The sequence below is a fragment of the Squalius cephalus genome (assembly GCF_949319135.1).
Source record: "Squalius cephalus genome assembly, chromosome: 3".
Classification (NCBI taxonomy): Eukaryota; Metazoa; Chordata; class Actinopteri; order Cypriniformes; family Leuciscidae; genus Squalius; species Squalius cephalus.
Genome location: NC_137124.1, coordinates 35,137,735 through 35,163,083, shown reverse-complemented (window position 1 = coordinate 35,163,083; position 25,349 = coordinate 35,137,735). Strand labels below are relative to the sequence as shown.

The following is a 25,349-nucleotide window of genomic DNA, read 5'->3' as shown; positions in this document are numbered from 1 at the left end:
AAAAAAAAAAAATTGGGTGAACTATCCCTATTCCAAAACTTAAGGCGCAGTGAAGTCCCGCTGCTGCCACCACGTAAGTCCCGCCCTTTTATCGCCTCACACGTAAAGCACTGAGGTCTGTTTGCAAATCCTGCTCTCTCATTGGCTGAAAGCATTTGTTTATTTTTGCGTCCGAAGTAAAGTTCGGTTTCATTTACAACCTGTCAAATCCGAGGACAGCTGTGAAACCATCAACACCGCCTCGCATTTCACGTAGTAAGTCATCACTGGAAAATGCCGTTTATGTCCGCATTATTGCATGAAACTAAAGAGCTTTAATGTAGCCGAAAATTAGCTTCCATTGTCATTCAATTTTCACAATAGCTGAAGTGTCTTGTTTACGTTGAGCTAACGAATAGCCGTGTTGCTAGCTAGCGAGCCCACACAACCTACTTACGTCTTCTCTTACATATTTATAAATGGAAACCTTTAAGAAAATATATAAAGTGTATTTCCCCCCCGTTGTTCTGCTTGGGGTTTCATTACGCTGTAATTCTATGTTATGTTATGTTTGTTCGCTCATGTCATTTTAATGGGAAATTCATTGCAATGTTCATTGGTATACAGCTTTGAAACCGTTACCTAGTAACCTGATACGTAGACTGGGCTGTCACTGTTATACATGTGTAATACTATGTTTTCAGATATTAGCAAAACACGCTTTATGTGTAATGTGAAGTTCCATAGACTTTGACCTTCCCCATAAACCGATCAACATACGTGTAAACCTTTAGTAATCAATAGTTGTAGATAGCATATAGGATATGTTCTGTAGAAAAACAGCTTATGCAGAGCTTATGGCCAAGTTGTGTTAGAATTCCTCGAGCAATTGAACAGGTGTAGGTTAAATAGGGGATTCTGAACGTCTAATACGTTGCGCAGCTGATGGATAATCGTGTTAAGTATGGAACCAGCTTTACCCAAAATAAAATGTATGGCAAGAATGGATTCAAACTGGACAATCGATTCATTTATATTCCCAAGTATCTTGATGCATGCCTTTGGAAAATTGGAAGCTTTTTCAAACTATTCTGAATCTTGTAGTCTTAAAGTGTGTTGTTATGAGGTTTCCTGCACATTTATTGTACTTAAGTTATTAGATCTAACTATTTTACAGGATTATTCAACCGTTCTGAATTGTTCAGGCTTGCTACCACCTTCATCATGTTACCTAGTTGATTCAGTTAAAAAATGTATGACTTGAAAGCATTTTAGTCAAATGAGACTGGGGTGTGGGGGTGTCTCTTTAACCAGTTTAAAGATTATTTTATATTATTCAGTGTAGATGTTTGACAATCAGCTGACGTGAAGGGTTGATTTTGCAGTGTGGTTGGTTACAGTGGCACAAATGTATTTAAAATATCTGAGAACAGAGCTCTGTGGTTAGTCTGGACTGAAGAATCTGCTGACGTGAGGGCAGGAGATGTAACATGATAATTAAGCAATATGACACAGGCAGAAGTGCTGTTGTTTTGAATATTAAAAAAATCCAGTTCATATATGAGTCAAAACCTGCTAATGGGTAGTTAAATGTAACCAATCAGAGAGGCGGTATTAACATTAAAGCTACACTGTGTAGGATTTTCTTCCATCTAGCGGTGAAATTGTTTATGACTCCCAACTGAATATTACTTTCTAGCCCCTCCCATTCCGAGGGTGTAGGTGGCCGTATTATTTCAAATCTGCCGGCAGTCGCGAGTAATCTCCCCCTCGAATTCGTCACGGTGCCACTGAGTGTAAAAACGCGAAAGGCGAAGCTTTAATTTCCAGGTATGTCCCTCTTTGGCTAATGTATTTTCAAGATGGAGGTGCAACATGGCTGCCGCCATTCGAGCGTCTCGCTCGTATGTATTCTAAATGGCAGATTTTACGCTTACGAGAATACTTGATTAGTTGGTAGAAGTAATTACACATTAATGAGCACATATCATTTTGAAAGAACAAAGTGTTTTTTGCTAAGAATCAACTTAAAAAATTACACAGTGTAGCTTTAAGTGGCGTGGAATCTTATGCACAGAAGCCATTGGCACATATGATTATACATATTGGCCGCTATGATTAGTGGCACATCCGGTGACACATCCGGTTGTCATTGTCACGTGCCACTAAAACTTATGACAAGTGCCGATGGATTGTGTCATGTGCCACTGACGTTAGGCTTGTTCGACTTGAACAGGTGTTGTGCCGAATTTCGACCCGCCAAATTATTCCCTCCCTAGTATTGGTAGGTTTAGGATTAGTTGTGGGGGAGGGGTTAGGATTAGGGGTGGGGTTAGGATTAGGCAATCAGGTACTGACTTCAACGAGGGGGGTAATCATTTGGCAGGGGGTCGAAATTCAGCACAACACCGGTTCAAATCGAACAAGCCTATTGTTACAGATCATGTTGCAGTATGTTGTAGCACCTTCAATTACCTATAGTGACACATTTCGCTGTCTGCTGGAGCATTATGTAAATGGTGTAGTTTACGCACTTAACGGCAGAATGACATTTACTTGTTTTAGTTACCGTCAATTAAAGTGATCATGTCTCTTCGGAAGACTTGGATTAAACCGCTCTATTCATATCAGGGCTGTGCAGTGCAACATATGTCGCACATGTTACTAAACAAATGTTTTGGGTGATGAATAAATTTACCACAGTAGCACGCCTGCGATACAATTGTATAAGACCGAGCTGCTTGTTTTTGTGTTTGTGTATGAGGTTCATCTAGGGCTGTACGATTAACCGAAATTAAACCGTAAGGCTGTAATTGTTTAAATAAAGAAATATATGCACAGCGTGTTTCATGGTGAAAGTGCAGCACTAGGATCAGAGCGGATCGATAAATATGCTTTATTCTTAATGAAAATACCCAAAATGTCTAGAAGAAGAAGAACACAGATAAACCATATGTTGCCGCAATTGTATGTTTATTGTCTTCATGTATCATCTGTCAAAACGTCTCTATCTGCGTTTTATTCAGCTGCTGCTGCAGCAATAGCTTGATGCCTTTGTCCATAAAAAGGATTTCCTGGAATGTCATAAGTTTTATGACTTTATGGTCTGAGGCCGGTTGCATAAACTGTTTAGACTTATCATCATTAGTTAGTCATCTAATTTTTTTCTTCGAAACCCAGGTCTTAACTTTTCAGTTACAGAAAAAGGTAGATTGGTCTAATTTGAATCTGAAAAGTTAGACTGATTAGCCCTAATTAACTGCTTGTTCCACAGCAGGGGTTCAATCTTCAGATGGCTGGCAGGAGCTAACACTGGCATATCACGTGACCTGCCAGCTGCTAGTCTTATTCTGGCATATCACGTGACCTGTCAGTGGCTGGCTAGTTGTCTGGCAGTCTGCCTTTGGGAAGTTTCAGAAACCATTGATTTTTAGCACTTTTTGTGTTTTGTGTTCCTTCCTCTCTAGCTAATTTATTATGCATCTGTTACTGATATGATTATGTTCTTTTGCATGATTGGCGTTTTAGAGAATTTTATTAATTATTAAACATGGCCGTGATCAGACTGGCAGCTTACTGACGCTTTGCTGGACGCTCAATCTAGTCACCCGCGGCTGAACTGCGAGTATAATGCGTTGTCTGTCACTCTCGCTGTAAGAAAATGCTCAAAACAATGACAAAGATTCATGTTATTGGGATTATTCACGTTTTAATAGGCTACTCTGCATCTACATTATTACACAACTTTTTACACAACGATTAAAATCGTCACAACTCACGACAGTGTCAATACAAATTAGATTAATTTTCTTAGAATGAGAGGCAGGCAACAGTAACGACAGTAAGCAACCAGTCGTGATCAGGGCCATTTGACTGCTTTAATTGGGATAAAATTATCTAAAACATCAATCATACAAAATAATAGATTCGTGAGATTACATTCATAAAAAGAAAACAATGTATTTCCTTACAGCGAGAGTGACAGACAACGCGTTATACTCGCAGTTCAGCCGCGCTGACTGGATTGAGCGTCCAGCAAAGCGTCAGTAAGATGCCAGTCTGATCACGGCCATTTGACTGGTTTAATTTGGGATAACTGGCCCAAAAACATCAATAATACTTAAGAATAAATGCATGAGATTACATTCATAAAAGGAAAACTATGTATTTCCTTACAGCGAGAGTGACAGACAACACTTTCTACTCGCAGTTCAGCTCTACACATGACTGGTCATGTGATATGCCAGTGGCGGCTCCTGCCAGCCAGCTGAAGATTGAACCCCCGCTCGCTTGGTGGTCAGACTAGTTCTTAAGACAGTCTTAAGTGAGTGTTTATGTTTATTTATGCAACTGGCCCTGGGTTGGTTTCACAGACAGGGTTTAGATTAAACCAGGATCAGGCCTTAGTTCAATTAGGACATTTAAGTAGCTTTTTTAAACATGCCTTTGAAAAAGAACATTAATGGTGTGCATCTTGAGACAAAACAATGGCACTGACATATTTTAAGATACGTCATTGCAAGTTGCTTTCAGTTCAGACAGTTCAAACATGCATTTTAGTCTAGGACTAGCTTAAGCCTTGTCTGTGAAACCAGGCATGCGAGTCTCATTTGTGGACTTTCCCTCCGGCTACGAGTATGAATGAAACAGGCATTACATTACTGTGTACTTACTAATTATAAAAACACCTTATTTTGGGTAAAAAAAAATAGTAAAGAAAGAAATGATGTGCGAATCCATAAGTTTTCTCAAATGTAGAGAAGTGTACATTGTAGTTTTTTCTCTCTCGGTGGATGCATTAGATTTCGCAGATTTTTATCATTACAGTAATTTTATATTTATAATAAAACCTTAGACCTTTCTTATGATTTATAGTTATTGGCCCCCTACATGTTAACAGGTCACTCTGTAGTTTTCTGTAAAATAAAGGTTTTCTGTGAAATATAATGATAATAATCATTATTATTATTCTATTATATTTATTCTTAAATACTCTTTTATTTTGTAGTATTTTATTGAATTTTTCTTTTACTTGTGGTGGTTGTTTTCAGAGATGGTAACAGATGTTTTGTACTTGTTCTATAATTGTGCAAAAAAAAAAAAAAACAGAATTTTAAATTTTCGGGTGAACTATCCCTGTAATTGTGGTGACCATCATACAATCGACTTTGAGCTAATACAAACATCAGCCCTCTCACAGAGATTTTATGTGTGCACCAAATGACTGGATCACTTATTGATCAAGCCTGTTTGTTTGTTTATTTTTGTAGGAAAGAGGATGCTGTATTTCATAAGCATGGAGACACATAGAGAAAGATCCCTTCTCAAAGATCTCTGAAAAACATCAACATTAGGAAGAATGAATTTGTGTTATCAGTCCATCACTTCACATCCTTCCCTATAACTATTTACGTGCACTTTGGCAGGCCTCATTCAGCCTCCCCTCCACCTCACTAACTCACACTCACACACTCTGCCGGTGACACCACCACTGCTCCTGCAGGCTGGGGACGGAGCTGGTCTGGCCGCGCACCCCTCCAGCTCTGCGTGTTGGCGTGAGATGGCGCGGCAGGAAGCAGAGGGTCGCTGCCGCTGTGGACTGTAATGTCAGAGCCCAGCAGCCCCGGTGAGAGCCAGCGCAGCGCTCCCAGATTCTTCGTGGGCTGCGCGGAGGATGAGAGCGAAGGCCTGGACGACTACGCCAGCATGAGGACAGACATGGATCTGTACGAAGACGACCTGGAGGATGATTTGGTACGGATGGTTTTCAACTGAGTGTCTGGTCTAATGGAGAGGTTTTGCCTTCATGTACCTGGGGATTTAATAGTTTGAGAACAAAAGCATATTTTCTATGTAACATTAAAGACTTCTTTAAAGACTCTTAGCCATAGAAGCAGGAATTATGGTAGCAACACATCGGACATCAAATATTTGATCTTTGGTTCCCCATTACCAACTGAAATAAAATGTAGACTAGAGTTTACTGAAAGTATCCCTTTTTTAAGATGTTACCACATGTACATGCTTATCTGAGGACATTTTTCAGATTTTTGCCCCAAAACTTGGGCTATCTTTTTGTGTGAAGAACTATGAAAGTGTTTTTTTTTCTCATTTCTTATTTTGCACCATCTCAGTTACCTGTTTTACTTTTTATTCTGAAGTGGAAACATGCTTCCATGTCCACCTTATTTTGCAACGCAAAAAGTTAGCTATTCTTTTCGAATGTGCAAGTATGGGGTTGGTTGGATTTTTTTTTTTTTTTTTTTGAATTGAACTCTTATACTCACCAAGGCTTCATTTATCAAAAATATAGATAAAACTGTAATATTATAAAATATCATTATAATTTAAAATAACTGGGGGTTTGGAATAGAAATTAAGTTAATGCATCCTTTAGATCAAGTGAAAGCATCCTTGCTGAATAATGTATTAATTTCTTTAAAACATTTTTTACTCCTTTCTATTTTTACTGTTTAAAAAGAACTGCTTCCTTTTACCACATTAAGTAGGCCTATATTGCTTTAGAAGCCTGATTTCTTTTTTTAATAATTTTAAAATTTTATGTTTTAGTATTTTACATTTTTGTATATTTCAGAGTTTTTTTTTTTTTTTCAGTATGTTTCAAGTAATTCCTGTAATTATTTATGAACTTTTGAAAACAATTTAGTTTTTTTCTAACGTCAGTACATATAACGAAGTATGTTTAGGTAGATGTATATCTCATTTAAATCCTTGTTTTGTTTTTTTTTAGCCTCCAGAGTGTCAGATCGTGGTGGGGATTTGCTGTATGATGAAGAAATCTAAGTCCAAACCCATGACTCAGATCTTGGAACGTCTTTGCAAGTTTGAGTACATCACAGTGGTCATCTTTCCCGAGGACGTCATACTCAATGAGCCGGTGGAAAAGTGGCCACTCTGTGACTGCCTGATCTCATTTCACTCTAAAGGTATGTTTTGTGTCTGTGCCCTTTTGAGCTGGTTGTAGATAAGGTTTCTCCACTGAAGTATCAAAGGAATGGTTCGGAGTAATTTCAACCTAGGGTCCTTTGCACCATGACCTCGAGCCAATGGCTTAGTGCAGGCGCTAATGGATCCAAGGTTGTATCTCATAAATTACCCCACTAATAATGCCCAGAATGGTACCAAACTTCTACGGTAGTACAAATAGGTTCTGTACTCATAAAACAAGGCATTGCAAAGTTTGTAAGTACATCAGGAGTTTATTTAAATAACACTTGCCTGATGGCTTATGCTACTGCTACCGGGGTAATTTACAAGATACATCCTTGTATCTGTTAGCGCCTGCACTAAGCCATTCGGCTGATATCTCTAAATAAACTCTAACTTTAATAATGTTCAACCAAGGGAAAAAAAGCTTCTGGGGGTGTGTTTGGTTCGAGGTCATGGTGCAAAGGACCCTAGGTTGAAATTACTCCGAACCATCCCTTTAACCACTCAATGAAGCAACTTTTTTGAAGGGGTCTCCTGTTCAGTTACCTAACGTTATTGCATCATTAGCTAATCTAATGAGACAAAAAATGTGAGGTCACTAGTGAATTTTTGCATACAAAAAGCTCTGTTGTCAATACAAAAAATGTGCGATCACATTAGCGAATTTTTGCATACAAAAAGGTCCGTTGTCAATAGTGTAGCAATGTGCCGTATAAGTCAAATCTTCCGCCCTCATAAGAAATTCCAGATATCATTTTTGATTCCTATTAAATTGACTGGAATCCGCCCACAAAAATTAGCAAAACATCAGAAATTGTGACCACATATTAAGTCTAGTTCTTTGGTATATAAATATATACACATTTGTTTACCAGTGTGTTGTGTCTTTGACAAGTCATTTTTATATTCGCATGCCCATAATACCAACAGTAATATTTTCTCTTGAATTAGGCTTCCCCCTGGATAAGGCAGTGAGTTACGCAAAGCTCCGTAACCCGCTGCTCATCAATGATCTTAATATGCAGTATTACATACAGGATAGGTATAACCATATTTTTCATTAACCACAGTTTTGCATATCTCATATTTGCATACATTTCAGCATCCTGTATGATACCCGAATAAGGCTTTTTCTGTCCTTTGTTAATAATATTTTAGGAGGGAGGTGTATCGTATCCTGCAGGAGGAGGGGATAGATCTGCCACGCTATGCCGTTTTAAACCGCGACCCTGACAAACCTGATGGTCAGTCAAAGCTTTTTTTTTGAGGATCTAAAGTTTTGTTTTCCTGATTTCTTTTTAAAGAGTTATCTTTTGTTATTTGCTTGCTTATTTCTTCATGATCCAACAGTGAAGTAGAAATATTAGCAAAGTGTCCTGCTTTGTCTCTGCACTGATTTATTTTAGTCTCTGAGTAAATATAGTCCCTCATGTAGAGCAATTTTAAGTGTTTCACAGGCCAAGGATACAAATATTGCTCTGAAGTCCATGATGTGACCATCTGGCATCCACTGAGCCGTTATGTTCTTGGCAGCTATGACAGCTCCCTGAGGACCTGAATAAATTTATTCTGCTCTAAAACAAATGACACTCAAAGCGCTATATTTACCCAGCTATAAATCCACATTACAGTCCTGTCTCAGATGATGACTGTGTTATCTGTCGATCTGCTCAGATATTGTTTCTATTCACTGGAACTCTGTTTTGACTGGCCTTTTCATTCCTGTTTTGACACAGAGTGTAACCTGGTTGAGGGAGAAGACCAAGTTGAAGTTAACGGCGAAGTCTTTCTAAAACCATTCGTAGAGAAGCCCGTTTCTGCCGAGGACCATAATGTGTACATCTACTACCCAACTTCAGCTGGGGGAGGCAGCCAACGCCTCTTCAGGAAGGTCTTTTTGCAGTGGCTGCCTATTATCTATTCCATAGAGCTTGAGCTGCATCCGCTCAGTCATACAAGCACAGCAAACGGAGAAGAACATGCTGACATTTGTTTTAGCCTTCCCCGTCAGCTGTGTTAAAAAAAGACATAATTGCAGAGTTTATCCTACAGTCTATGTTGGGGAGCAACTAGTAACACTACTCAGTTTGTTTTAGTAGCTCATTCATTCATTCATTTAAAACAACTGATTTACCAAGCAGAGTTATAGCGTGCTGCAGGAAAGTCCTAAAACCTGGAAACGAGTCAGCATTTTTTTAACTTCCAGTTCCATTGTCCTGAAGTCAATGGGTTTTTGGTTAAATGCCTGAATTAAGGTTTGTGGTTAAAGGGGGGGTGAAATGCTCATTTTCACTCAATCTCCTGTTAATCTTGAGTACCTATAGAGTAATATTGCATCCTTCATATCTCCAAAAAGTATTTTGTTTTATTACATTTTTAACATAAAGATAGGCTGTACCGAGTCTTTCCGGAAAAAACCGAGCGGCTGGGGGCGGGCCCTGTGGGCGAAGCTTAGCTGTGCTAACGCGCCAAGCTAGTGACAACACACAGAGACATTTGTTCAACAAACAGTTTTACTCACCGTCCGGTTCCAACGCACGACCGCAAATTTTTATCATTGTGACTGCTCGATCCTTAAGCATTAGACGATCTGCAAATCCGTAGATCTGGGCTTTGTTTATAAAACAATCATCGTCGAAATGCAGGGAACAACAGTCTTTACACAACTCCGTTTATGCTCAGGAAAACAAACTCCATCCACTGGTCCCTTAACGCTGGGTTCTTTGGGAATCTGTGCAGGGTTGTCTTGCCCTGGCAACCAAAAACACACTTCTTTGGTGACATTGACTTCCCAAAAGCCGGGCAGGGCGCTTTGATGGCGAACTGCTTTCACTCTCTTGCTCTGGTCTACGAGTGTGCGCGCGGCCGCGATCTTACCGGAGAAGTGCCCTTAGGACCCATATAAGGAAATTCCGCCCTATCTTACGTAAGACAGAGCCATACTCGAAAAAAACTTTCCGAAACTTGTGACAAACTGGAAGGAGTATTTTTGGAACAAAAATACTCCTTCAAACGTACAACTTAGTTTTTGAAACTTTGTCCATGTTTAGCATGGGAATCCAACTCTTTACCAGTGTAAAAAACTCAGTATGCATGAAATAGCATTTCACCCCCCCTTTAACACAAGCTTGGATATTTTCACGTTTTATTTTACAACATAATGTATCAGTATACAATATATCACCTTTTGTGATTTTGTTTTTAAGCTTTTACGTATTCTTTTACCCTTTTACGTATCTTGAAAAAGGCAGTTGCTAACAACTGGCTAAATGGAACTACACAGGTTGTCTGGGACATTAAATATTATCATGCTGAACAGGAAAACCCATCTACTGATTAGTCAGCTTTTACAGCCTCGTTGTGGTTATATTTGTGATCTTATCTGCTCTAACTACTATAACTGAAACTTTTCAACTTGTAACTTTGAAGTTGTGTGACTGTGTTGTTATATAATTATAGCCTACCTGTAGCTTTTTACTTATGGCAATTATATTTAGGTGTCAAAATTCATAAAAGTAATTTGGGAATTTTATCTTGATTAACAAAGCGTGTAAGAATCATAAACTTTTGTTGGTAACCGAGCTTATTTTCTAAAGCTAATAGAACAACCCTTTTGGCTTTTTGCTTAGGGAACCGAATAATGCTAATTTATGAGTTGGCCAACAAAATTACATCATCCCTGGAGCACTCTTGCCCTGTAGTTGTCCCTGAATTTTACAGATTCTTTTTTTGTTGCAAAATAAATGGTTAAAGCTTAAGTGTTTAACTACTTTATTATCCCAGTTAAATACGCTGGGATATTTATAAGCAAGCCACCTGTATGTTAACTCCCTGAAAAGTTTTACAGTGTGGCTCTATCAAAACCTCACTCTGTTTTTTGAGCATCTCGACCAGCCTGACACAGTAACACTGGCCCAGCTAATGCCGTGAGTTTGGGACAGAACAATCTGTTTTTTCAACCACTACCAGATGGGGGAATGTTCATGAACCTTATTGAAAAGCAACTACTACATTTGGTATCACTAGTGTCACAAAAATGACACTTTACTTCAGCTTTAAATTCAGATGTTTATTTGGTTCAGTTATATAAATTAGGGTGTATTTTAGTTTTATCAATTGTATTTAATATAAATGTATGCGTTTGAGTTTGTTACTGTTACCTTAATTGTGATGCTCATTGTGTTGGCAATTAAATACTGCTGTCTTTTAAATAAATTGTATATTCTTGTAAATTAAAACAAAAACGCCCCTCAAAATAGCTTAAATACTAGTTATTGTTTTGTAACTTGTAGTGTATAGTTTTGTAACTTTACTGGAGTTTATTTTCTTAGAATTATGAGCAGCTTTTAACTTTGTTAGCTATGTTCAAAGTAGTTTTACTAGAACTGCCTACAGTGATATAAACTATAGTTTAATGTTAATATGTTGCACGATGGCAAAATCGTAACATTTGAGTGTGAATGTGTCTCTGTTTCAGATTGGGAGCAGAAGTAGTGTTTACTCTCCAGAGAGCAGTGTGAGGAAAACTGGCTCCTATATCTATGAAGAGTTCATGCCAACCGATGGAACAGATGTGAAGGTACTAAATAATTTACCTTCTTTTCTACTCGGTGATTGCATTACCCTGTTGCTCTTGATCTATATAGAGCATAGTTCTGCTTTCTTGCGTGTTTGTTTCATTTGTAAATTTTTAGAGAAGCAGCAACATTCTTTTGTGCGTGTTTGTTTTGTTACAGGTTTACACAGTTGGGCCAGATTACGCTCACGCAGAAGCTCGTAAGTCCCCTGCACTTGACGGGAAAGTTGAGCGAGACAGTGAAGGCAAAGAAATCCGCTACCCAGTCATGCTCACTGCCATGGAGAAGCTTGTGGCCCGTAAAGTGTGTTTGGCATTCAAGGTCAGCTGCTCGTTTCTTGGTTTCAAGAATGAAATTATGAATGTACAAGAGAGAATTTTCAGACTGAAAATGCTTCAAGGGTTTAACCTGTTCATGCTGATTTTGTTCTCAAATACTTTTTACACTGTAGCAAACAGTGTGTGGATTCGACCTCCTCCGAGCCAACGGCCACTCGTATGTGTGTGATGTCAACGGATTTAGCTTTGTGAAGAATTCCATGAAATACTATGACGACTGTGCTAAGATCCTGGGGTAAAGCCTAATGAGATTAAGATAAAGATCTTTATCATCAGATAAAGATTCAAAATCTTTGTATTTCAAACATATTAACATATAGTTGCAAAATTGCACAACAGAATGAGTTTGGCTTGTTCTTTCTTTCAGAAATATTGTGATGAGGGAGCTGGCTCCTCAGTTCCAGATCCCGTGGTCCATACCTACAGAGGCAGAGGACATTCCTATTGTACCCACTACATCAGGCACCATGTACGTATCACATGCTACACTTATATCTTGCCATTTGACTTGACAGTAAAATTCATCTTTCCACTTGATTTTTTTTTTTTTTTTTTTTTTGGTCTAATGCAACAACATTCATATATTTTTAAGGTGTCCCATCTTAAGTGACCTATTTTGATATTGCATCAGAATTACTTTTTTTCTTCTTCGCTAGGATGGAGCTGCGCTGCGTAATAGCTGTGATCCGTCATGGAGATCGTACACCAAAGCAGAAGATGAAGATGGAAGTGCGGAATCCCATGTGTGTTCTTGCCACCTTGCTTAATAGACTTAATCACTTAAAGCATTACTGATATACAAATAGCAAAAATATGGTGCTTTTTCCTTTCTTCTAGGTTTTTTGAGCTTTTTGAGAAATATGGTGGATATAAAACGGGCAAGTTGAAGCTAAAGAAACCCAAACAACTCCAGGTAACAATTTTTATTTATTCATTTAAAAAATATATATATATATACATTTATTAAACATGTTCCAACTTTACAACAGAAACACTCACAAAAAAATTCAATCACAATAAAAAAATAAAAAAACAGTCTGCTGAAGTAATAATGAGCACATTTATCCTGGGTCACTAAAAGAGTAAAAAATTAATAAATAAGATAATAAAGTAAAAATAAATAAATACACTTAAATACATAACTGCAGTGCAATACAAGTTTAAAACCATTATGTACTCACTTGGGGCACATGAATGGGAAAACCCTTCTGCAGAATAGTTAACACTATAAAACTGGACTGGCTGACCATTAACTAGACAAGTTATATATCCCAGCGGAATTAATTCCATCAACATCTTGTGCCATCCCGATATAGTCAGAGTCTTGTCACTTATCCAAACATGTTTTTCCTAGCTGCAAAAGATTTTACAGTCTTTTTTTCTTTTGATAAAATCGAAGCTTTATCAGGCAAACCAAGAATCAAAAATAAAGTCTCCAATACCAAATCCTCAAATATATTACTCATTTCAGAAACTATCTTGGCCCAATATATCCCAGGTAACAATTATTATTATTATTATTATAGATTTTATTTTTTATATTTTGGTTGAATTTAAACCATTGGTTCTCAACCTTATTGACCCCCTAGAACTTATTAATTTATGAGCACTAGAACTTAATTAAATAAATTAAATAAATAAAATAATTAAAAATTAAATAATTGCATTGTCAAAATTCTAAGAATTACATCATTTTACTCTCATTCCTAAACTTAAGAATAAGTGTGATTCATAAAGGTTCCTAAGTGTCAAGACTAGGTCTCAGCTCCTAAATTATTTAAGAGTGCTGGAGAGGTATCCTAACCTAATTAGGAGTAACAAGATGGCAGCAGAGAGGAGAAGGCCACGCACATTTCAACAAAAATATGATGTATTGGAGTTAAATGATGACGGGAGTTGATCATCAAGATACTAACCTTTTAAGAAATTTTATAGCAATGAAATTAAATTAAATGAAAGTAATAATTACATTTTTGGCGACTGGAAAAATGCAGCAGTGCAGATGACTTTGAGCTCATCATTCCACAGTAAGCAGGGTCTGAAATGGCTCTATTGTGAAACTGACCACACCAAACATACAGTAGTGGCCAAAAGTGATGTGCATTTACAATTCAGATTGTTTCAAACCAGATTTACATTGATTACAAGAAAAGTTAGTTTTGGCTGTACAGCAGCTCTAGAAGAAAATAGTGTCATTGTCCAGCTTAAGTACGTTCAGTGTTGATTCATTTCCATTGTAAAAATCATCAGTTATTTATTTATTTATTTATTTATTTATTTATTTATTTCTATTTATTCGCTCTGGAGAAAACAGTCATGTCATCGTCCAGCTCAGTTCAGTTCTCAGACAATGGTGTCAGTGCAGGCAGATCAATAATATTGTTGAATATTAAGTGGCAAAAAAGGGCAAACTACAGCTACAGGTTTTAGAAAAACTAAAAATCTCATAGTCATTTATTAATATTTAATTGTCCTCTCTTGTTTTTTCATGTGTTCATAATTTCTTTGTATGATAGCCTGGCTAAAAAATATTTCTACAGTTTGGCATGGTTCATTGTGTTATCAAAAATAAACAATTGACTCCAAGCACAACTACACAATACGCGTACAAAATCTTTAACACATTTTTAATGCTATTTGAATAAAGGGTGAATCTGTCAATTTTCCTTTGCCTCACTTTTGGCCACTACTGTTTGGCAGTTTATTGACTTTCCAACTGATCTTCAAATCTTGCAGCAAAATCAAGCCACTTTTATGAGGATTGCAAGCTTCCCTGAGTTGTTGGATCCACTGATGGAACTCATGTTTGCATCATTGCTCCAACTGTAAATGAGGAGACATCTATCAATAGAAAAGGATTCCACAGCATCAATACAAATTTTTGATAATTTTGCACAATGCAAAGCAATTTTTTAAAAATAAATTTAAATATTAAAGTTTCAGTGTCTTAATTAAATTATTATATTCTAATTACATTAAATGATTGGTGTCATGCTGCGGTGACCTCACCCTTGCAGGCTCACTATTGGCTTATTCAGTGGTTGAGGACGGCCATTTTGGGTTGACATCATTGTAGTCCTTAGTTCACAGCACTTAAGTGCCACTTCAGTCAGCACTTAAGAATCAGTCTTAGACTTTACTGAAAGTTGCTTTTAGCTTCTTTATAAAAGTGTCATACTCTTAGAGAAGTCCTACTTTTTACTAAGAATTTTTTGACACTTTGACACAGACTATTCTTAAGAGCATTTCTTAGAAGTTTTATACATACGGGCCCAGGCCTACAATCAAACTTTTAAAATTAGGCTTGCTCATATATTGAGGTTTTCCAAGACTCTGGGAATCCAGGTGCTTCAAAGGGGGAAAAAGGGTTTTGAGGGGGTAAATTAAAATAAGAAATTAAATTAAAATTTTAAACTTATTTCAATACCTGTTTTTCAATACCTTATTTTACATAATTTTAAGTCATCTTGAGGCCCCCTTGGAAGTTTGCTGAGCCCTCATAGTGGGCCCCTGGCCCGCTGTTTGAGAACCACTCATTTAAACCTTGAATTTATTGTTAAAACCTGCTGTGCTACTCCATATCTGTGTTTCCACAGGAAGTTCTGGACATTACTAGGACACTCTTGGCAGATATAGGACAGCATACTGACTGTGAAGTTGAGGAGAAGAAGTCCAAGCTTGAACAACTGAAGACCGTTCTAGAAATGTACGTTAATGTAAGATGTTAACTGGGCCATGCTAACTGGCACACTTGCAGTCTTCCTTGGTGGCCTCCTTTTAAGTCTTTTGACACGACATATTTTCCAGACACAAGCTTTACTAGCTCGGGTGTTATATAAAACAATACGTTAATTTCCATCATATTCTTAACAGATGCTTTCTTTAAGAAAAATACAATAATGTTTCTAGTGTATCTAAGGAGATATATATGTAACATGTCTTAAAGGAGATTCAGTTGAAGGATGTTGTAAATGAACACTATGCTCAGTGATATTCCCAACATGCAGTATTTTTAGAATCTCAGTATTAAGTTTTGTCCTATGACACAATGAAATCGCAGTGTCCCCTTTCACAACTCTTGACAAGCATCACTCATAGATGCACTGGATGGATTTCTGAGCAGCTGTTCTGGCAGGTGCTTCTGGCTATGTTAATATAGATGTCAGTCAAGAACAGGGAAGTGGAAAGTAAACTTCTTTGGGGCCTGTAGATACCCTAATTACATTATTGTTCTATTCTTTTTACAGGTATGGTCATTTCTCTGGAATCAATAGGAAAGTGCAGCTAACCTACCTTCCTCATGGACAGCCCAAAACATCCAGTGAGGAGGAAGGTACGGGGATTGTTGATCAAGAAACTCAGTCGTGTTTGGCTTTAAATCATGTCATGCATTATGGTGCTGCTGTTTGTGTTTTGTGCAGATACCCGTAAGGAAGGCGCCTCTATACTGCTGGTGCTGAAGTGGGGGGGAGAGCTGACTCCAGCAGGCAGAGTTCAGGCTGAAGAACTCGGCAGGGCTTTCCGCTGCATGTATCCTGGAGGTCAAGGTGAAAAAAAAAAAACCTCCTGTTTGTCTGTCACTTAGGGGCCCTATTTTAACGATCTAAGCAAGCCAGGGGTCGGCAACCTATGGCAGGCGTGCCAACACTGGCACGCTGAGGGTTAATCGCTGGCACTTGAGCAAAAGTGAGAGAGATGTGTGTATTTCATTCAGATAAAGTACCTCGTACCTGCATACAGATCTGCATTTTGAGGTAATCATTCCTCATAGTAACACAGCTTGATATATTAAGGTAGGAGTTATATATACTATTAAAGTGTAAGAATTAAACTGCGCAAGTCAATAAAAGTGTGCAGCGCGACCACTACGACGTTACTGACTGACAGCTTTGCAGCTTGTTCCGTTATACATAGTCAATGCTATAAATTCAGTATAGATATTCATTATTGAGTCCTTATTAAATATTCCACACACATCGTTCATGTGTACCTGGTCACTTCATGTGTTTTTTCTGATTGGATAGCTCCCATTAATTAAAAGACTGAAAGAGAGATTTTTTTTTTCGCATTCCAGATGAAACTGGACAAACTGCATCTGGTTGTTGAAGCTACAAATGTCAATTTTATTCGTCCTAAAATGGCAAAAACGAAACATGCGAGAGCGTTTTATAACGGCTTCCGGTATCCAGATATGACAGCACTGCAGCAGCATCGCCGCAGAGAAGTAGCTGAGCATTTTTTCAGCAAGCCGCCACAAATGAAACAAAGTTTAAATGACAAATTTTTTTTTACTTTAGACCAGGTTTCAGTTGCCTCAAAATAGCAACGTACCAACAATGCGCCTGAACACACCTCGTTTTCAGAGCAGCACACAAATGGGCGCAAATGCATTTGCTATTTAAACAACGTGGCGCAGGACATGAAAATGATAACTGCGTCGGCTGAAACTAGCAAAAGACACTTGCGTCGCGCCTGGCACTGCGTTGGTGTGTTTGATCAGAGTTGAGAACCCCTTTAGATGTTATTTTTCTAGAGTCCACAAATCTCATGCTTTCAGCACCTTATTACACCTTTCTAATCCAACATTATACTTAAATCTAACTGATTAACATTCATATTAATGACGGTGACTCAATATGATCGGATGACATTTTCAGTCATTCAGTCATCTACAAACATTATATAATGCTTAATAAATCAGTACTTGGTGAACTTTCAAATATGAATATATTAACCATAGTCAAATAACTGACTTACAGTTGAGTAATGACTAATTAAACAAAAATGTAATGCACATAGAGTGCTGCAAAGTCCTAAAACCAGGAAATGAGCATTTATGAACTTTATGAACTTTAGGAATTTTCATTGTCCAATGGACTTTTTGGTTTTTGGTTAAATGCCTGTGGTTAACACAAGCTCAGGATTTATTTCACATTTTATTCTAAGACATAAAAATACTACATCAGTTATACCCCACTCGTGAATTCTTCTAGCTTTTACGTATCTTGAAAAAGGCATTTGGTGACGTTGATGTCATGCAAATGTGGTGAAGTTATTTATAGCTTAACTTCAGCTGCTGCAGATTGTATTTAAGCTTCAATATTCATAAACATGTTCATTTGTGAAGATTATCTTGATTGACAAAATGTGTAAGAATTATAAACTTTTGTCACAGAGCTTATTTTCTGCAATAATCCAAAAGCTAATGGATGTTGAGGAAACCAGAGTGATGCAAACCTCTGGGTTGGCCTACAAAAATACACCATCCCTGCAGCACTCTATTAACCAAAGATCTGTGAAGCATTTATTATAAGATCCTTGAAGTTTATAAAATGTAAGGTTTTTTTAAGTGTTACCCAATTTTGGGATAAAACCCAGTGCCTCATCAGCAGTCTTCGTATTATATGCTTCCCATTTTCCTGTTTGTTCTTAGCTATAATTTCTGCTTTTTTCTGTGCAGCGGTATTTTTTTAATTTCTTTCACACCATAGAAGTGTCACAAAACCATATTGTTCATATGACTATATTGTGTGCTGTAAGTCTTCTGATACTTTTGTTTGAGGAACAGACTTACATTTTAACCATTGTTCACTGATAATCTTTCATTCTTCCTTATCTTGCAAATTAGAGTTGTATTTACGTTTTGCTTACTGATTGGTTGTGTAATATGGAACAACCAATGGTGTTTACTTTCAGTGACATCAAACTTGGTTCAATGTGTCTGAGGTTTCCAAATTTGAGTGAATGCGATTTTACAGCAAAATAACCTTTTGGACATGTTAACTTTGACATGTTAACCTTCAGACTTAATAATAGTAGTGTTTAACCCTGTTCTTAGAGACCCACTATCCTGCAGAGTTTCATTCCAGCCTGCTCCAACACCCATGCCTCTAATTGTCAGTTAAGACCTTGATTATGGTTGGAGATAAACCCCGGAAAGACAGTGGGTTTTCAGGAACAGGGTTGATTACCCTTGTTCTATATGGCTATTTAGTCTCACCAAGTTTTTCTCTGTGAATGTTATGTTCTTGACTTCTTATAGGGGATTACGCTGGCTTTCCAGGCTGTGGCCTGCTCAGGTTACACAGCACCTACCGGCATGACCTCAAGATCTATGCCTCGGATGAGGGCAGGGTGCAAATGACTGCTGCTGCGTTTGCAAAGGTCCTCAGCCACAACAAATACAGGTCTTTTAAGGTTTAAAGATATAAAGTTATCAGAGGATGTTAACCTGGTGTTGGTTGTCTGCCTCGCAGGGTCTCTTGGCACTGGAAGGGGAACTGACACCCATCCTGGTCCAGATGGTAAAGAGTGCAAATATGAACGGCCTGCTGGATAACGATATTGACTCCCTCAGCGGCTGTCAGCAGAGGGTTAAGGCCAGACTTCATGAGATCATGCAGAAAGATCAAATCTTCACAGAAGAAGACTTTGACAGGGTAAATCAGAGCGTCAATCATCTTTTGAACTATGGGGTGTATTTCAGTCCCTCCGCTGACTTGATATGAAAAGCACATCTGTGTCCACACTTCATCTCTTTTGTTTCTCCAGCTGGCTCCAACATGCAGCAGCTCTCTGGTGAACTCTATGAAGGCTGTGGAGAATCCAGTGAGTATGTGTGATCAAGTCTACACCCTTGTCCAGAGCCTCACCTCACAGATCCGCAAAAGACTTGAAGACCCCAAATCAGCAGGTGATTGCTTTGTGCTCACATAAAAAAAGACTGAAAAGAAAAGCGCACTTTAAAAGGCCATACAGATAAACTTGATACAACCTGAGTAAATGAGTTTGAGTTGCCTCTCTCAGATTTACAGCTGTACCACAGCGAGACACTGGAGATGATGCTGCAGCGCTGGTCTAAGTTGGAACGGGACTTCCGCATGAAGAGCGGCCGCTACGACATCAGCAAGATTCCTGACATTTATGACTGTGTTAAGTATGACGTGCAGCACAACAGCTCCCTGGGCCTGGAGGACACAGGCGAACTCTTCAAGCTCTCTCGAGCTCTAGCCGACATTGTCATACCTCAGGTGTGTGAGGAAATCTGTATGTCTTGCCCTTAGCTAAAGTTTATTTTTCTTCATTTGCTTATGTGAATAGTGCTTGTCAGAAAACAAGTATTTCACTAGATATTCTCATGAGCATTAGCTATTACTTTCTTCAAGAAAAAAAAATTATTACATTTTTTTATTCACATATCACCCAGCCCTCGATAGCACAACACAAAGTTAACAAAAAGTAAAACTAAATCTAAAAAAATATTGTTAAACCCTTATAAGTACTTCTTGACAATCTTTGACTAACAGCTAGTGTTTTTTAGTATCATTGTTTTTTAAATATTTTGAATTAGAATTTATATTTGTAATTTGTTTTCATTTTAATTTTCACTAAAGTTTTAGTTTATATAGGTTATTTTATTTTTAAATAGGTCTATATAGGTTTTATTTAGTTTTAGTTATTTTAGTACTTTAACTTAAACTAAATGTAAATAAGAAATGTTGCCTTAAAATTAAGTTAGTTCTGAAGGCAAAAGTGGGTCCAACCCCTGAAAGACTTTTTTTTTTTTTACTATTTTATTGTATTTCAGTTTTAATATTTTTTTATTTTATTTCAAGAAATTTAAATTGTTTTTATTTTTGTTTTGTTGTTTAATTTTAAGTTAACAATATAAACCTTGCCAACAGCAGTAGAATTGAACTACTTATCTTGTTGAATGGGAGTCGTATCGACTTGCTACAAAATAGTGATACTCTTGTGTACTTTAATCTAGTCTTCTAGGTAATAAAAGATTGTTTATTTTTTGTTATACCGTGGTCTCCCTGAATACTTAAATATGATTGGCTGGAAGGTGTGCAAAAAAACATTTGATGCACAGGTATTTCCAAGTCAGTTTAATCACTATTCTTTATTAATGTGCCATTTTCATTGAAGAGCACACACAAACGTCACTCGCACACAGAGAGCAAAGATCGTGCTGCGCACACAGAAACATTCTGGAGTACAGAAACTTGCCAACACTGGCCTGTGACTTTTAGTAATAAAATAGCTTCGCTACTGAATCGCCACATTATATTTCTCAGCAAAGAGGGGGTTACATCGCTATTCTGAAGTAATTAAACTCACAGCTTCATTGTTAAAAGAGAGAGACACTGAACAGATGCTGGTACGAATCTCTCTCTCTCTCTCTCTCTCTCTCTCTCTCTCTCTCTCTCTCTCTCTCTGTCTCTCTCTCTCTCTCTCTCTCTCTCTCTCTCGATAATTCAAATAAATGCTATAATTCATTCATTCAAAATCAAATAAATGTAATCTTACGCACTACTTTATCTCTGTGTCTGATTCAAAGTGGATGAATGCTAAATCTAATGAACCGTAACTGCTGAAAATAACCATCAGTTTTACCCTTTCGGTCAAATATTGTGCTGCAAACATCAGTAACAGCTTTAAAGGGTTAGTTCACCCAAAAATTAAAATTCGGTCATTAATTACTCACCCTCATGTTGTTCCAACCCCGTAAGACTTTCGTTCATCTTCGGAACACAAATTAAGATATTTTTTATTAAATCTGAGAGCTGTCTCACTCCTCCATAGGCTTCTCTGTAATTGAAACTTGCCGGCCCAGAAAGTTAGTAAAGACATCGTTAAAATAGTCCAAGTGACTACAGTAGCTCAACCACAAGTTTATCAAGTGAGGAGAATACTAAAAACTAAAATAACGACTTTATTTAGCTATTCATTTTCTTCTGTGTGGGCCTCTGAGTGAGTTCACGTAGTGTAACAGCGTTTGTGTTCCCAAAGATGAACGAAAGTCTTACGGGGTTGGAACTTGGAACAACATGAAGGGTGAGTAATTAAAGACAAAATTTTCAATTTTGGGTGAACTAACCTTTTATGTTGTCAGTGCTTGCATATGACCATATGGTATAAACAGGATAATCCACGGTTAGTTGTTAAAACGATTTTAATGCACTTTGTAGAGGCATCGGGCGGTTCTTTGCCTCCACGTCATGCATTAAAATCGTTTAATGCACAGCTAACTGTGGATTATCCCTTGTTCCCCCCCCCAAAACACCTCTACCCAGTACAAAGCCAGGATCTGCTATTGTACATCTGATTGTAAACTACTTTTTTTTTTTTTTTTTTAGGAGTATGGCATTAATAACGTGGAAAAGCTGGATATTGCATATGCCTACTGTCTGCCTTTAGTAAAGAAAATTCTACTGGACCTTCAGAGGACACATGAGGACGAGTCTGTAAACAAGCTGCATCCTCTGTGAGTGCCCTGTTTTTTACTCTCATCTCTCCTTTTTCTTTTATTTGGTCTCTTCTATTGACCATAAGAGATTTGTCCATATCTTTGTATCCCAGATACTCACGTGGTGTGCTGTCACCAGGCAGGCATGTCCGAACTCGGCTGTATTTCACGAGTGAGAGTCACGTCCACTCCCTGCTTAGCATCTTCCGTTATGGCGGCCTATTGGATGTAAGTATTATATTATAAAGAGAAATGACGAGGAAAATAGAGAATCGAAGTGACGCACACATAAGTCCTGTCTACTGTCTTTCATGACTATGCTTAACACATGTAAAAAGTGCACTTTGTAATGTTGCCAAATTACGTTTTACTTTAAAGGACATTTTTAATTAGTATACTTTAATAATCTTTTGCTGTGCTTTCAAAGAAGTAAAATTATTTTGATATGTTGATATATTTAAAGCACATACAAAGTACTTGATTATAATTTGTAAACTGTATTGTGTTATTCAGTATTTAATTTAAAGTTAACATTTTTAATTTACTGAATTGCAACTTCATTATTAGAGATAATATTCAGCTAGAGATGCACTGGTCGACCGGCCATAAATTAGCTTTGGCAGAAAACGGATACAAGGAGGAGAACACAGATGTGCCAACAGAGCAAATTTTGCACCAGGCACAACAAGCTATGCTTGAAATAATAAAGGAAGAAAAACATAAATATTGAATTGGGGGTGGGGGTTTATATGAATGTATCGCTAAAGGGAACTTACTGTCTTCAGAAAAGTTTCGATGGTATTTAATTTCCTCTTACCTCTGTATAAAGTAGTTTTTATAGCGCAGCTCTGCTTTGTGTACAGTGGTACCCAAAGAAACCGCTGCTGTTCCAGTACAAATGCAGAAAAATAAGAGAGAACAGGAACACTTTTTTTTTTTTAGCAAGAACCTTTGATTGTGGTTTCAGTTAAATGTTAAAGGATACATATGATGTTTCAGGAGGAGAAGGACCAGCAGTGGAAGAGAGCCATGGATTATCTAAGTGCAGTGTCTGAGCTCAACTACATGACCCAGATCGTCATTATGCTCTACGAAGACAACAAAAAGGTACATCCTGCTCTCACTGTCTGTTCTACTCAACTGAGGTACAGAATAAACATAAGTGAACTGTCATAACTGAGCTGTCCAGTGTTTTATTTGAGTAAGGACTGTGTAGTCTCAAAAGAGTTCTTCAAAGAAATGTGACAGTTGTGATGTTGTGTTAACTCAGGACCCATCCTCTGAAGAGCGCTTCCATGTGGAACTGCATTTCAGCCCTGGGGTCAAAGTATCTGAGGAGGAGAGCGCTCCGATGGGATTTGGTTTCCGTCCAGCCTCTGCTGAAGTATACAGACTTTCATTTGTTACATTTTCTCATCATGTATTGGATTAGGTTGTTGTTCAGCTAATGAATTGTTATTAAATAAAAAATTGTTCAGCAGAATTTTCCATGTCTGTGTTTGTTTGTGTTGACATAGAATGACCAAAAGCAAACAGACCCTGGTAGTTTGGAAAATCTTGCACGAGATGAACCAGACCGTGCCTTGCCCCTTTCGGAGGCCATCAGCACCCAGAGGAAATCCCCTCTGATCCGGAATCGCAAGACTGGCTCCATGGAGGTATCACAGCCGCCATCACACTCAATAAACCTACTATGCCAACCATTGTACAGTGTGCTTTGTAAATCTCTGTGGTGTCAAATTGACTGAATCTAGCTGGGTTTTATGTACCATAATTCAACAGTTCTATTTGTGTCTGTACACAGGTCCTATCGGAAAGCTCATCCTCTAAAGGGGGCAGCTATCGCCTCTTCCCCTCCTGCTCACGTCAGTCTCCAGAGATGAAGCAGAGCGGATTAGGTTGGTATCATGTGTCTGTCTCAGTCAGCCTCAACAACTGCTGTTTATCTCTTCTCCCTGACAGGAACACACCCTCTCAATCCAAGGCAACACTATATTGCATGTTATTTCGGGTGTAAAAGCCATTAGCTGACCACTTGCATAGACGTTACCTAGGAAATTGGTGGATACACACTTCAGATCCAGACAGAGACGGAGTTTGTTGCATGATGGTGGGATGCTGCTGTTAATTTTTAGACATTTTGGATTAATCATTCTGTGTTTTGCTGTAGCCTATTTAAACTGTTTTAAATAAATTAGTGCTTTATTTAGTGCTGTAATCTGTGATGACCGTTTAGTTGGCTTTTTATACGCCTATGAAAGAAAGTGCCTTGAATTTGCTGCAATTTTAAAAGTGAAAAATTTTGCATGGTAAAAAAACATATTTGACAAGGGTGAAAATTAGCAAAATAATCCTGCATGCAGTCCGACATATTTCATACCTAACTATCTGTAGATTTGAAGTTAATTTGTGTAATCTACCATCAATGACATGTGAACGATAATGTTCACTAATATCATACTGATCTGCTGTTTTGCTAAGGTTTTTTTTGTGTTCATAATTGCTCCTAATTGATATAATGTATATACTTTCCCTGACCAGAACATTGCTTCTGTCTTTTGTTCATTAGATTTCGCTCTACTAGCCTGTCATTGATGTAAGCCAAACCGCAATGGTTTTGGCATGAGTCATATATTATGATTTTATAGTCCTCTCACTCCCTCTGCAGTAACTGCTGTGTTTTGATTAATAAGTGCATGTGGTTGGTGTGCACACTAATTCCGTGATCTAACCCCCTCTGCAGGCTCTCAGTGCGCTGGTCTCTTCAGCACCACCGTCCTGGGGGGCTCCTCTAGTGCCCCCAACCTTCAGGACTACGCACGCACACACCGCAAAAAATTCTCCTCAGGCAGTTTGACCTATAAAGACGGTATGTGCTCAGTCCAGCTCCTTCTCTCACAGAGATAATAAAAGAGTTTACAATACAGGAAATCTAGGTAAAGGGCACTTCCTGTGAAGTTTAGGATTAAGAACTCTCGTTACAACAGGTCCTGATGGTGTATCACACATCTCGCTGTCATGCTCACCATTTCACATCTGGTTCATGTTCATGGTCTTGAATGTGTGGTGTTTAGAAGCTCATGGAGTCTGCTGTGTCATTTCTTGTCTTTCTGAAATTGTCTTTTGTTTCTTGTCATTTATCATTTTTTGTGAGCAGTGTTTTATTCTTGACATCATTTAAATGGAAGCACATATTTTTATGTACCATTGCAGGAATCCAAAAAAGTTTGAAGCAAAAACATGGTAAGAATG

General features: G+C 37.9%; 1 protein-coding gene across 5 annotated transcripts in view; it reads left to right on the top strand.

Moving 5' to 3' along the window:
- The first annotated feature begins 188 nt into the window (after nt 1-188).
- ppip5k1a (diphosphoinositol pentakisphosphate kinase 1a) overlaps nt 189-25,349 on the top strand; it is a 37,774-nt gene continuing 12,613 nt past the window's right edge. For all 5 annotated transcript variants that reach the window (XM_079865134.1, XM_079865135.1, XM_079865137.1 and 2 more), the window contains exons 1-26: nt 189-255; nt 5,250-5,733; nt 6,731-6,926; nt 7,882-7,972; nt 8,089-8,174; nt 8,667-8,821; nt 11,408-11,509; nt 11,667-11,828; nt 11,959-12,080; nt 12,213-12,314; nt 12,502-12,588; nt 12,683-12,758; nt 15,442-15,551; nt 16,093-16,178; nt 16,267-16,392; nt 18,888-19,009; nt 19,102-19,284; nt 19,397-19,538; nt 19,652-19,875; nt 21,988-22,115; nt 22,211-22,325; nt 23,097-23,204; nt 23,368-23,481; nt 23,615-23,755; nt 23,902-23,995; nt 24,841-24,966. In XM_079865134.1, coding sequence (XP_079721260.1) covers nt 5,584-5,733; nt 6,731-6,926; nt 7,882-7,972; nt 8,089-8,174; nt 8,667-8,821; nt 11,408-11,509; nt 11,667-11,828; nt 11,959-12,080; nt 12,213-12,314; nt 12,502-12,588; nt 12,683-12,758; nt 15,442-15,551; nt 16,093-16,178; nt 16,267-16,392; nt 18,888-19,009; nt 19,102-19,284; nt 19,397-19,538; nt 19,652-19,875; nt 21,988-22,115; nt 22,211-22,325; nt 23,097-23,204; nt 23,368-23,481; nt 23,615-23,755; nt 23,902-23,995; nt 24,841-24,966 — 3,148 coding nt within the window. In that variant the 5' untranslated portion in view covers nt 189-255; nt 5,250-5,583. The remainder of the gene's footprint in view (nt 256-5,249; nt 5,734-6,730; nt 6,927-7,881; nt 7,973-8,088; nt 8,175-8,666; nt 8,822-11,407; nt 11,510-11,666; nt 11,829-11,958; nt 12,081-12,212; nt 12,315-12,501; nt 12,589-12,682; nt 12,759-15,441; nt 15,552-16,092; nt 16,179-16,266; nt 16,393-18,887; nt 19,010-19,101; nt 19,285-19,396; nt 19,539-19,651; nt 19,876-21,987; nt 22,116-22,210; nt 22,326-23,096; nt 23,205-23,367; nt 23,482-23,614; nt 23,756-23,901; nt 23,996-24,840; nt 24,967-25,349) is intronic.